This window comes from Agelaius phoeniceus, chromosome 5, assembly GCF_051311805.1.
Source record: "Agelaius phoeniceus isolate bAgePho1 chromosome 5, bAgePho1.hap1, whole genome shotgun sequence".
In the NCBI taxonomy this organism is placed as follows: domain Eukaryota; kingdom Metazoa; phylum Chordata; class Aves; order Passeriformes; family Icteridae; genus Agelaius; species Agelaius phoeniceus.
The window spans coordinates 49212212-49225533 of NC_135269.1; the positions used below are offsets into that span (position 1 = coordinate 49212212).

Here is a 13322-nt window from a genome sequence, read left to right on the forward strand (position 1 = left end):
CTCGATGATCTCAGAAGTCTTCTCCAACCTAATCTTTGAGAGTTTTACTTCTGGCTCCCCACAACTCCATATGCAATTCAAACCTTTTCAGGACCCCCTGTTTTCCATTCCCATTGTGCCCCTCTCTGCCCCGGGATCCCTCATTCCCAACGCCCCTCTCTGCCCCGGGATCCCCCATTTCCCATTTCCCATTCCCAACGTGCCCCCCCCCTTCCCAGGCTCCCCGCCCACCGCGCGCGCACGCGCACAAGGCACCGCCCCCGCAGGGAGCGCGCGCGGGTCCCGCCCTTCCTGCCGGGAAGGAGGAGCGGGAGGGGGCGGGCGCAGCCGGACGGGAAGATGGCGGACCTGGAGGAGCAGCTGTCCGACGAGGAGAAGGTAGGGATGGATGGATGGATAGGTTGCGCCGAGCCGCGCCGTCCTCCTGTCCTCCGGGCCGGCGGGGCTCCTGTTTCAGCGTGGCCGCGCAGCCGGGCCCGGCCGCAGCAGGGGCGGGCGGAGGGCCGGGGTTGAGGCCGGGGCAGGGCCGGCCCGGCCCGGCCGCATCTCCCGCCGCGCCTTGTACGGTGCGGGTCCGGGGGGGGCGGCACCCGGGGCCCCGTGGGGGCGGCGGCCGCTGCTCTGCCGGTCCCTGCGGCCGCCCCCGCCCGGCGTGCGGGGTTCGGGGTCGGCGGGGAGAGGCAGGAGAGACGCGGAAGGGCTTTCCCTTCCCCCACCTCCACTTCCCGTTCCCGAGGCGCCGTGCCCCTGCCGCCGGCTGCTCCGAGGCTCCCGGCCTGCCGTCCCCAGGCAGCCCCGCGGGCCCCGGGAGGACATGGGATACATGTGATTTACGGGAGGAAGGAGCTGTGGGGATGAGGAAGGCTGTTTTGCTTCCTGCTAGGAGACAGTAATTGGGGAAGTGGGAGGTCAAGGAGCGGAGGGACTGCGTTAGGGATGTATCACATACTCTTTTTGCGGCAGTTGGAAACTCAAATTTAAGGCAGATTTTTCCAGAAAAGTCTCAAAAGGAGCAGGGTGTTTTGTGAGATCTCAGTTATCACTGCTCCTTGTCATTCTCTGGGGGATTCAGCTTCACAGCAGCTGCCTGTTTCCAAGCTAGGGTGTGGTGTTTCGTGTACATGGTGCACTGCTTCTGCCTTTATGTAACGCATGCTCTTGCTCACTTTCCCCTTTAAAAACTTCGATTTTCACGTCTGTTAAAGTTGTGAGATGACTCAAATGTGGAAGGTATCAAAAATGATGTTTCAAACTTATTTGAAGTTAGAAGGATGTCTAAAATATCTAAGTTGTTACAGTGAGACAGGTTTTCTGCTTGACCCTGTTTTATAAGTAGAGATGCACTGGTATGCCTAGGAGTGCATAGCACCTAGATCTTGCTATCCTCTTCCCAAGAGGTTTGAAGACTCTGCCTTCCTCTACTTAAATCACCTTCCAAGACCACCTCTCTATTGATACAAGTAGTAATGTGATCCAGAAGTGTAAGTGGTAATTGTGGTTTTTCTAGCCCCTTATAGAAAATGCAAGTAACACTAATCCAGTACATTGTTCCAGAAGGTATGCTGAAAATACTTTTACCATAAGTTATCTTGCCATCAGTGAATGGTTAAGATGGAAAGGGATCCTTGGACATCATATTGTAGAGTCATCTAGAGCAGCTGCCCAGTACTCTGTGCAGGTGGCTTTTGGAAATCTCTAGGGATGCAGGCTCCACAGCCTCCTTGGACAGCCTGTGGCAGTGCTCGGTCACTCTTGTAGTGAAGAAGTGTTTCCTTGTGCCCAGATGGCACCTCCTATGTTTCATTTTGTGCCCATTGCTTCTCGTTCTGTCAAATAATAAAAGACAGAATGACAGTTTTGTCTCTGTTTGATCTTGGCAGCCCTGCCTGTGCTTTTGTGGCTGATGGAGTTAAATTCTGAACTTTCTTCTACTCACTGATTTTGTTTTTCCTTTTCCCCGAAAATGGGTGCAGAGACTCATAGAGACACTTCCTGCCTTGGTATAAGTGAATACAATGAGCACTCATCCATTGTAAATTTAAATTGATTTCTCTAGTAGTCCCATATAAAATTGATTGTCCTGTATGAGTGGAATTTTTCAAGCCTGAGAGTATATTTTTTTGGCTAAGAAACCAAAGATGGGTAACACTGCAAACTCATGGAAAATATACATGTGGCAATATACATGTGATACCTTAAGATTTTATTTCTGATGCATTAAGTTGTGCTGTCGTTGTACAATAAAAATGTTATTTCGAGTATTCAGTTCTACTGAGCTTAAAAAAAATCAGCTGAATGGCATTTGACAAACACACCCTTCTCACTCATCCAGTTGGGACTATAAATAAATGCAAGAGTAGATGCAAAGAGGCAAACATTGATTTTCGTGAGAAATAAATCACATTGCTCCTTTATATATTTTCCTTTCATGATACAGAACTGATAATATTGAAGGCTGATGCAGATGGTGGTGGTGATGTAGTTTTATAGATAATTTCAGTAGAGACATAAGTAGAACCCTGAAACTCCTCAAGGAAGAAAGAAGGTGAACCAAATAACAGAACATTTTTTGTCTCAGACTTGTAATAATGGTGTATGAGCACAAATAAGTAGGAAATTGAGTGATGTAATGATAGGGCAGGTTCAGAAAGGTCTTTGATTCATATCTTACTTCGTGTTAGTCAAAAGATTTTAAGTATTGCAAAGGCAGTAGGCAATTCCATGTACCTTACTATTGCTGGATTTAAGATGACTGTATTTAGCTGTAGCACAATTCAAGTTTAAAACCAGCAGTGTTTGGCATAATTGGGAATACAGAAGGGGGCATAATTGGAATAATGGCAAACCAGATTGTTACAGTTCAGGTAAATGATCTTTAAAACCAAGGAAGGAGAAGAACCAGAAAGAGCATTTCAATATTCAAGACAATTTTGAACTCAATCTTGTTCCTCAGATTCCCATTTTTAAAGAGATCTTTGAAGCCTTGTTTTTCTTTCAGTGATGCAATGTGTGTTGCATCATTGCAACAATACAAGGATTATTTGTAGCAAATAAGGCGTGTGAGGTTTGTGTGGATCCAAAGATCTGAAGTTGGACTATTGCCAATGAAAGTTACTGATTTTAGCATCCAGGAGCAGCGATTTTTCAGTGCTGAAGACAGCTTTTGTGATCCACAGTGTTGCATTATTCACATAGGTCACTGAAAGTTCAGAAGCTTTTAGGTGTGTTGAATAACATAAGTTTGTTTGTTTATTGGTTCAGTTTGTTTGTTTAAAAACGGGGTGTGAGAGGTGGAAACCTTGAAGCCCTGAACTCTCGAGTAGCAGTCATCACTTCTTCACCCTTCCTGTAGATAATGCATCATCGCTTAACAAGTTCTGAATGCAAAACCTATTCAGCTGTTCAGGATATTTGAAGTAGTTTTGTTAAAGACTAGTAACCATTTTTTGCAGTTCAATTTTATTCCATTTTATCTAGAAATTGTTTTCTTACCTTTGTAGCTACAAAAAAACTAATAAACACGTATAAAAATATTTTAATTAGCATATTAGTGGGAATATTAAAGGTACAATTTATCTACATGAGTGTAGGCCATAATTAATGAAAGGTACTGATTTTACTGTAAAAGTTGTATTTGCTAATGTAAATACTCATTTACAAACAATGGCACAACTGAAAAACAGCACAGAAACCATTTAAATCATAAAACTAGTGTTCTCTAGTCCATTTTTGGTAACTCGAAGGGACATGTTTTCTGTAGGTTTGGTTGGGGTTTTTTGTTTTTAATGTGAAGCACAGGAGTTAAATAGCTGTGTATGACTTGAGACACAGCCTCAGAAAATCAGGATGCCTTCAGGGAGGAAAGGATAACACATGAAGTTTTTAAATACTAAATGAACTCTTGCATTCCTTAAAATGCTGAACATAATAAACATGGGAATTGTCAAACTTTTTTTTTTAAGGAACTACACCTCTTTCAGTAAGTTTATATCTCAGTAGTTTCACTTTTTTGGAAAGATGGAGTTTAACAGTGTCATTAGAAGAAAACTTCGCTTATAAAGAGGAAGTAGTCCCATTTGCGAAAGTGAGCCTGGATGGCTTCCAGGTATTTCCTGGTGCATTGGGTAACTTTGTAACTTCTTAAATTTGTAGATTTTGACACCTAATTTACCTAATAAAGCTAAAATAAACTCTGCAGTGTAGTTTTGTCAGATTAAGGAAAACCCATTTCTTATGTCAGTGCTTTGGAATGAGAAGTCTATGCCAGTAAAATGAATCTCTCACCTGTAATGTTGTCTTTAGAGTGTTATACATTTACAGCAGATTGCACTTACATGGACAAGCCCACCAATGTGAAAGGCTCAGGTACTTTTCTCAATGCAAATATAAACCTTTTTCCTAGAACTGCTTTGAAAGCATTAGCAGAATTTTTGACAGAAAAAAATGGTACTTTTCTAGTTTACGTGTGTTAAAGCAATTCCTTTGCTCTACATCATTCATTTTGAAAGGATTTAGACTTCTGACTTTCAGAATTGTGTCAAATGAGACTGTAAATGAGTAGGAGGTGCATTTGAATAACCCTTTCTGGGCATACTTGCACTGTAATCTATAAAGTAAACTTTAAGTCTTGCAAGTGTCCTTGATAACATTTTGATGAAATTCTTTAGTAAGAATGAGGAAGTTAGGAGTGCTTTTCAGACTGACGTGTAGTTTTGAATATTGGAGCCCTTCCAAGATTAAAGATTTTCATGTCCATCTCAGGATATACATGAAAATATGTGTGAAGATAGAATGTTGTCTTGAGTTAGTTTGGTTTTGTTTTTTTAACTAAAAATGCATCAATACCATTGAGATTGAAGGACAGATATTTGAATCACTTTCTTGGGAAACTGTTAAACACTGTCTGAAGAAGTGCTCATATACTGTATGTGTAACTGCAAATAACTTGGTTTGCTTCTACAGTCATACTGGCTGGAAGAAATTTCTGAAGGTAACTCAAATGCTGGTTATTCAAAATGGGCTAGCTTAGATAAGGTTGCTTAGGGACTTGCCCTTTGAGTTTTGGGTATCTCCAGGAACAGAGACTGTACTAGCTCTCTGGGTGAGGTGTTGCAATGTTTGTCTAAGCCCACAGTCAGAAACTTATCCTAATTTCTAATTGTTGCAACTTGTGTGCAGTGCTGCTTGTCTTTTACTGTGTACCTCCACAGTAAGTTACTGAGCAAATCAAAATTGTTTGCCTTTTTGACAAGTGAAGAGTAACTACTTGAAGCTTGATAATGAATACAAGTGAAACCTGTTATTATAAAGAAAAGATCAGTGATTTCTAAAACTTCATTTCATATATTCTTTCCTTAGTACTAGCTTGAAGAAATTGGGTACCCTTTGGGGATTATGACTTTTACCATGTTAGGGAGTATTGGAGTATTCATAATGCAGTGGCACCTCAGGACCATCAAAAACCCCCTTCTTGCTTTGTACTCTCAAAACTTCTTGCAGAAGCTTGGTACCTATGAAACCTCATAGCTCAAGTAGATAAGAGAAACAAATTGAAGCAAAAATAGAGTAATAGGACAAGTTATTGGCAAATACAGAGATGAAACTGGAGACATTATTTTATGATATAGCAGATATGGTTCTATTGCCTACCAATACCGTCTTCAACCTACAAGTTCTGCTGTGAAATTCTATTTTCGGTTAGTTTCAATATTGGCAGTCAAAAAAGAACAGGAAAAGGGTAGCTTTAGCTTTTAGCTGCATTGTTTAGCAAACCCCTGCATTTTTTACAGGCAGCCCTGTGTACTATTTACTTTCAGGTTCTGGCAGTGGGATGTAAAGGAGTTGAAAGTGCAACTGAGAAATGAAAACAGATTTTTGAGCATGCGGCAATTACTTTTTTAATCCTTGAGTAAAAAACTTCTGAAATGTAAAATACTTCAAATACTTTGTTAGCTTGACAGAAGGCATTAAAACCTTGAATAGGTCACTTAGAGAGAGAATTGTAAGACGCTGGAATTGAGAGGGGTTGAGAGGGGGAGACGTAACAGTTAGGGTGGGACCTTACTCCATCCATTTTCAGAGAGCAAGCTCTGTTACATTCTTTTTCTCTCACCCCTGCTATTGAATCTGGGCTTAATGTTCTTGGAGTATCTCATTATAACAAATTATCTCGGTGTAGAAGATTTAAAAACTTTAAAAACTTGGGCTTTGTAGTAGAAGAATACTTTGCAAATATGAACCGAGTGCTTTTTAGCGTACGTTGGATACCACTTTGTAAAGACTGCTGAGAAAGAGAGTCTGCAGCTGAGGATCATGTGTGTTGATGTCCCTTAACAAGACATCTTGGGTTTTTATGTGGGAGATGACACTGTTGGTTTCTTTCTTTGTGAAGTCTTAGTTAGCCATTTCTTATACCATTTACTTCTCAAATAAAACTTAATGCTTTTGCTTTTCATTAAATGTAAAATTTTACTACTTTTTCAGTTTTCAGTGAATGACTTTTGCAAGGAAATCATTTTTTATGCTGCTTAATTGTTGTCTATCTGTTCTATAAGCTTAAGTATGAAGTTGCTTGGCTACAATTGTATATATTTATATATAATTATAAATAGTTTTATGTAAATATATACATTATACAATATATGCATAAATAGCCATGTATAAATATATATATAATGAAAGGTTTCCAATTTTATATGCTTGGGGAATAAGAATAACTACAGAATAACATGGGGGGAGATTTATCTTCTTTTTTTTTTTTTTATGGTTAATCTTGTGTGTTACTCAAATACATCCTTTGCTTTCATATTCCTTTTTGCTATCTTCGTCTGATGCAGTGACTTTCAGAAGTCCTGTTTGGAGTTTCGGATTTTAAATTTTCTTAATATGATATGGTGTGTAAAGTGATTTTAACATGGAGACTTTTATGATATTTAGATATTCTTCTGCTGAAGGTCCTACACTGATGCATCCACCACCTTTCTGAGTGGTTATTTTTGTGAAAATAAATCTCATTATTGAAGTCAGGTCGTCAGGTAGAAAGAATGCAGCATATTACCATATTGTTGTGTAAGATGTACTTTTTGCAGCATTGTGAAGGGCTGGTACTGTTACATATTTTTAAATACTTGTGTATTAAAAATAATTGAGGAAAACACATGTTCTCCAGATGCAATGTAGCTTTAGGCATTGCAATTAAGGAAATGTCTGTTCAGTCAAAGCCATAGGTATGGAATGTGCCCCTCCTTTCCTGTGCCACAGAATCACATTTTTACAGGGTTTTTTCCTTAGCTCTTCTGGAAGCAGAAGTGAATGGGATACTGCAGAGAATTTTCAGTTGAGCTTGGTAGGAAGGCAGTTGCAGCACTATGTTTGTATTCATTCCCTCTCTACCAGAGTCGCTGCCTTTGTTCCATGTTTGTGTGAGATGATGCATGTTTTGGGATGCTGTTCTGCTATTTGAAGTTATACCCGTGGGTATGGTGAGGTTTCATGAGATGCTGTGAAGGCATTTTGCTGCTGACATGGGGTAATTCCTTTCTCACATTTTTGTTCTCAGAGCTTGTCCAGCTGTTTGAAGGCTTTTTTGCCTCACTAAACTGTCTGCAGCAGGAAGCAATGATAATTATGTAAAGCTCTTTTTTGGCTAAATTGGTTATCTTCTTGCCACCTTTTAAAGCTGTTCTTTAGATTGATCAATCTGTTTGTCTGAATACTCACAGAACTAGATGAGTGCTGATGATACATAGGAGTTAGTAAAAATAGTGGTGTAGGGTCCTGGGAAGTATCTAACCTAAAGATTTAATGAGCAATTGGAGCCAGTACTACCAAATATCTAGCTATCCCAAGGGGAAGCTAGTTACATGTTCTTTAAACACTGAAGGGTTTACAAAGTCAAAAACTATGTTGATGTTTGGATAGAGCATCAAGCATTGTATCCTACAAGTATTTGAACCTTAGAACTGTGTTCCTTTATGTGTAATGTATGTCAATGCAAAATTCATTTTGAGTGATAGATGTCAAAACAGTTTTGCTTTTTAAGGAACAGCAAAGGTGCATATTGAAAAATAATGGTACAGCTCAAGCTGAACTTGTAAATAACAAGTTTTACTCAAACTCAGAACTAAGTAAAACTAGGTGTTATGTCCAGTATCACTCCAGTGAGTACAAACTGCATCCCTAATTTTGAGTGTGACTTAGAGATCTTGAGAGAATTCAAACTTGCCTCATTTAACTGATGTCTCTGTTAATATTTATGTGACTATGAGCTAATTGTGAGAAAACCCTGTAGCTACCTGTAAACAGAGTTAAGTGGGTCACGACAAACCCATTTGTCTAGTTGCAGACAGGTTTTTAACTAGAACTACACAGAAGGCATGACTGAGAACAGAGCTCTAGTCTCTACTGTTCCTGGAGCTCCCTTCTGGATGTGATATCTCATCATCTTTTGTTTTGGCCAAACACAGATTTCTGTGAGTGGGAGATTTATTGTGTGTTGTAAGATAGCAAGGGTACCCTCAGAAATCCTGAATGTAAATGCATGATGTACAGTGCTGTGAGCCTGCCGTAACAGTGATAAAAGTAACTTTGGGAAGCTCTTTTCATTCCCCTGTGATTAGCAACAAAGTTGTCTTTGAGTGGAAATTATTGTGGGAATCTTTTGCACGCCTTCCATCTAAAGTTCACTGTGGAGCAGTGAACTTTAACCTGTTGGGAGTGTAGAGGAAGGGGTGGGTCTCCCTGCTGCAAAGAGTTCACAGCTGAATTTCTGAATTTGAAAGAAGGGATGTGTAGGAAAGAGTAAGGCTGAGTATATGGTTTCAGTCTCCTGCTTATCAGCATGTTTTTTCTGTGCAGCATGGATGCTGATTGAAGGAGTGAGCTGTCAGGGTGCCTAGCAAACAAAACTCTGAAATAACTGTCTCTCAGTCGAATTAAAAGGGGGGAAAGAAAAATGGAAGAGGGAGAGTTTTAATGTGCCTGCTACTGTTAGAAGCTGCCCCTTAGCAGAGTCCGAGGAGCGAGCTGCCTTGGAGGTGACAGTGGCACTGCGGAGCCCGGCAGTGGGAGCACATTCATTCTCCTTGACCATATATAGGCACAGACAGCGCACGGGCTCGGGCTTCTCCAACCACTGACACTCCTCATGTGGCAGGAACAGGAAGCGTGATCTCGGGGCATTTCAAGCCGCTATGTATAACTTCTTAAAAATTAAATAAACTTCAGAATGGCTTAGGCTGGAAAAAATAGAGGAGCAGGATTTCTCTTATGTACCTGATGGGTATCGTGCATTGAGAAAAATTAAATTGTGAAATAACAGCAGAAGTATGGAAAAAAAATAGATTTAGCATAACTGCCACCATTCTGTACATTACTACATTGCTCTTTGCTTGTGAAGTCTGAAAACTGCAAATATTGCTGTAACTAAGTGTAGGAATTTGTTGATAGATCAATTGTTTTAATCCCTAGCAGAATAAAGAATTAGGCATAATACCTAATAATTGTATTAATCACATACAACAATCCTGTCCTTTTCTCTTTTGCTAGGCTTCTCTGTGAATTTTTACCTTAATTGAAATAGTGTATAAAATCAATAAGCTTGTAGATTTGATAAACTTTTAACTGATGTGATAGATAGCATTTGACTTCACTTGAATTCTGAAAGTAAATCTTGCTAGCTCTTACCTACTGAGAGCAGACTTCAATTTAAACAAGACTGTGAGTGGTGTAAATGTGAAAACTGGATAGAGTGGCTGCAGTGGGGAATGCTTCCCTTGTCAGTGTTTCAGAAGTCATTTTTATACTTTTTTTTAACTTGCTGTCAGCTTCTGTATGATTTGTCCAAATTAATGCTCAAAACTGCACAAAGACATGATTCATAAAAACATGTGTAACTTGGGTTTTTTTGCATTCAAGAAATTTAATATAGAAAACACATGGTTCCTTACATAGGTTTGTGGTAAAAGCTGTTTTTTTGTAAACCACCAGTGATCAGATGTTCTGGATTAGTGAAGTCTGAAGTTTATAGTTTCTTGCTACTCTGAAGACTTGAAGCTGAGAGCTAACTCAAATTTCCATCAATAAAACACTGTCTTAAACCTTAGTGTTTTGGGAGTAACTACAGTAATAACTGGAGAAACTTCAGGTATTTTATGTCTTTGAGTTTTCTAAAAAAAGACTCAACTGTAACAATTTTTTGTTACTTGCTGATACATGTATAAGTTTCTTGTACTGTGTTTAAAGGTGCAGTTCTCTTGAATGGAAAAAGGTTTTGTCATTTGGATTCTTAAGAGATTATGATGTTTCTGTTTTGGCTTGCGTAAATAAATTTTTAGAAGTCTCAATGCATTGAAAAATCAGCATTTATTGCAATTGTAATGCAGCTGATTGGTTTTCTTAAAACTATTTTCAGCAGCTACAACTTCCTATCTCAATTTAACTAAAGAGCAGTTTAGCTTTTTGCCTGTCACTTTGTATTACAGGTTATGTGCATTTTTAATTTATCTTTTTTTAGTTGCCTATGAACATCATATTTTATATGGACTACCCCTTTGTTTTAATCGTGCTTCCCCAAGTGATAGCTGAGGCTTTTTGCTGCCAAAAGGGAGAGATCTTCATCTTGTAGAGGTTCATGGAAGTGCATTCATTTATCCTTCCGTGTCAGTCTGAAAAACAGAAGCCTCCTTTAGAGCATGTATTTCTGGAAAAATTCAGTGGCAATAAATCTGTAACTGCCTTTCAGTTCTAATGTGTTAAGTGAGACTACTGGACTTAATTCTTTTATATGGGCTTCCTGTATGTATTAATTGGGGAAATAATGGCTTTATCAGATACTCATCACAGAGAAATTAATTCAGTTTAACTGCTGAAGGAAAGTGGATTACTTTTAAATTGGCTTCACAAAGGCAGGTGAGCAAAATACAGTGTCTTAGCTGACACACTCTCAACTTCTGAAAACATGTTAAAACTTTTTGCTTTTGTAAACATGAATATACTTTATACTTGATGAGATATTCATTGCAAATTTGCATTATTGTTTATCTGTTCTATAAAATATTTCATCTATGATGAATTTTCACACAAAAACTATCAGTGAGAAATTGAATTTACTTGTGAAATGTTTGTAAAAAGTAATGTCTAGGTTGGTCTATCATGAGGACATGTGTTACATCTGAATGCTTTTGAATGAATACTACTTAGAGTGTAGCTAATCTGACTGATAAGAATAGTTCTTACTGATAGTGAAAAAAATAAGCAAAACCAGATTTATATTACCAAAACAGCTGAAAATTAGGTAGTGGTCTAGTTTTAGTATAGACCTAATGTCCCGTACAGGTGTTACCAGTTTAAAGCATGTGGTCATTCAGGGTGCAGTTTGGGCACCCACGTTTGCTTAATTTTGCTTTTATAGCTGCTGCCTGCCCAAAACTGATGGACCTGTTATTTCACAACTCCAAATGTCTATATTGCTTTTCTGCTTGCCCAGAGCTAACCTGGCCTTGGCAGGGGTAAGCAGTCCTGTTCACCTGAAGTCAAGGAATCAAGAAATGCTGTTCCTTCATCTTGAGCTGGGAGTCAGCCCAGCAATAGTCATGCTGAAATCACACAACTAAAAGCACAATACTTGCTTTTCAGGGCTGAGCTGTGACCCTATTAATTGCTGTCATGGTTTAACCCCAGGCAAGCCACCAAGCCCTACACAGCCACTCAGCCACTGCCCCACCAGTGGGATCAGGGAGAGAATTGGAAGGGTAAAAGTGGGAAAACTCATGGGTTAAGGTAAAGACAGTTTAAGAAGGAAAGCAGAAGGTATGCATGCAAGCAGAGCTAAACAGGGAATTAATTCACTGTTTCCCATGGCCAGACAGCTGTTCAGCCATCTCTAGGAGAACAGAGCCTCATCACATGTAATGGTGACTTGGGGAGTCAAATGCCATCGCTCCAAAATCTCCACCCCTTCCTCCTTCTTCCCCCACTTTATATACTGAGCATGATTTGATATTTGGAATATCCCTTGGTCAGTTGGGGTCACCTGTCCTGGCTGTGTCTCCTCCCAGCCTCCCATGCATCCCCAGCTTCCTTGCCAGTGTGTCAGTACGAAAAGCAGAAAAGGCCTTGGCTGTGTAAGCCCTGCTCAGCAGCAGCACAGGCAGCTATGATCAGCGCTGTGTTCAGCACAAATCCAGAACACAGGCTTATACCAGCAATTGTTAGGAGAATTAGTTCTGTCCCAGCCAAAACCAGCACAGTGGGTCATTTGATAAAATGTGCTGGTGATAGAACCTTGGAGCCTGTCTTATCCTTATTGCCTTTGTCATTCATAAGCACTTTAATAATACTGTAGGTTAGCTTTGTTTCACATTTTTATATTACTTTGGCTTGAGCATTGAGCTGGGTACAGTGCCTTGACTTCAGCAAGAGATAGAGGAGTGTGAGGATTGGTGATTCGGATAATGCTGGTAACGTGGATAAGGTTACATTTTTTTAATTCAAAGGAGACAATCCACTTTGCTTTAATAAGTAGCCATAGAAGAAGGTCCTCTTGCCTCTCTGTGTCTCCTTGGAAAAGAGTAAACTTTGTGGCATTTATCTCAGGATAATGCAAATTCATGTTTACGTGGAAAGAGGAGTTCTGCTGGTAGATATTTGAGGCAGCAGACAAAGGCTGTCTGCAATCCAAAATGCAACATTTAGGTTAGAAAGTTGGGAACTGACAACTTTTCCATTTCCATTATCCAGCTCTGAATGGTCATGTTCTGTTAGTGGTCTGAAAGCTGCTGGGCTGGTCACATGGATCTCATGAGGCAGCTAAGTGCTCTCCCAGGGCACTTTAACTTGAACCACCTCTCCTGGAGCCCTTGTCTGAAATTTGGGCCCTGTCAAGAAGCAGGGGCCCAAACCCTGGCTATATTGCTACCCTCAGTTGTAAAAGCTGTTTTCTTGTCAGTTCAAGAGCTCTAGCATGCTCAGACAGTTCTTTAGTAGTTTCAAATACAAGGAAATGTGTAAATCTAATGCATTTTTTGTTATTTTTAGATATTTGTAATGAAATGTATGTTTCTCAAACTCCTTAATTTCAAACAGTGCTCCCAGGCACTGAATTTTCCAGCTCTTCATTCCATAGATACATGATATAAGGTATTGGAAGGGGAAATCCTGTTTCAAGTAGTATCCTATATTTGAATAGCAACACCATATCGAGGATGCAAGAGAGCTTGAAGTAGCTGCTAAACTTGGATGACTGTAAAGGATAGGAACTTTTGCCAAGTTAAGTTAGGGAACCAATATTTCGTTTGTTAGTTTTTATAATGGGTGCCTTTAAC

The 13322-nt window shown here is 39.8% G+C and overlaps 1 protein-coding gene across 1 annotated transcript in view; it reads left to right on the plus strand.

Moving 5' to 3' along the window:
* Positions 1–243: 243 nt before the first annotated feature.
* The window catches only part of CAPZA2 (capping actin protein of muscle Z-line subunit alpha 2), a 29767-nt gene continuing 16688 nt past the window's right edge, over positions 244–13322 (plus strand). Inside the window, exon 1 of the mRNA XM_054631150.2 lies at positions 244–378. Coding sequence (XP_054487125.1) covers positions 340–378 — 39 coding nt within the window. The 5' untranslated portion in view covers positions 244–339. The remainder of the gene's footprint in view (positions 379–13322) is intronic.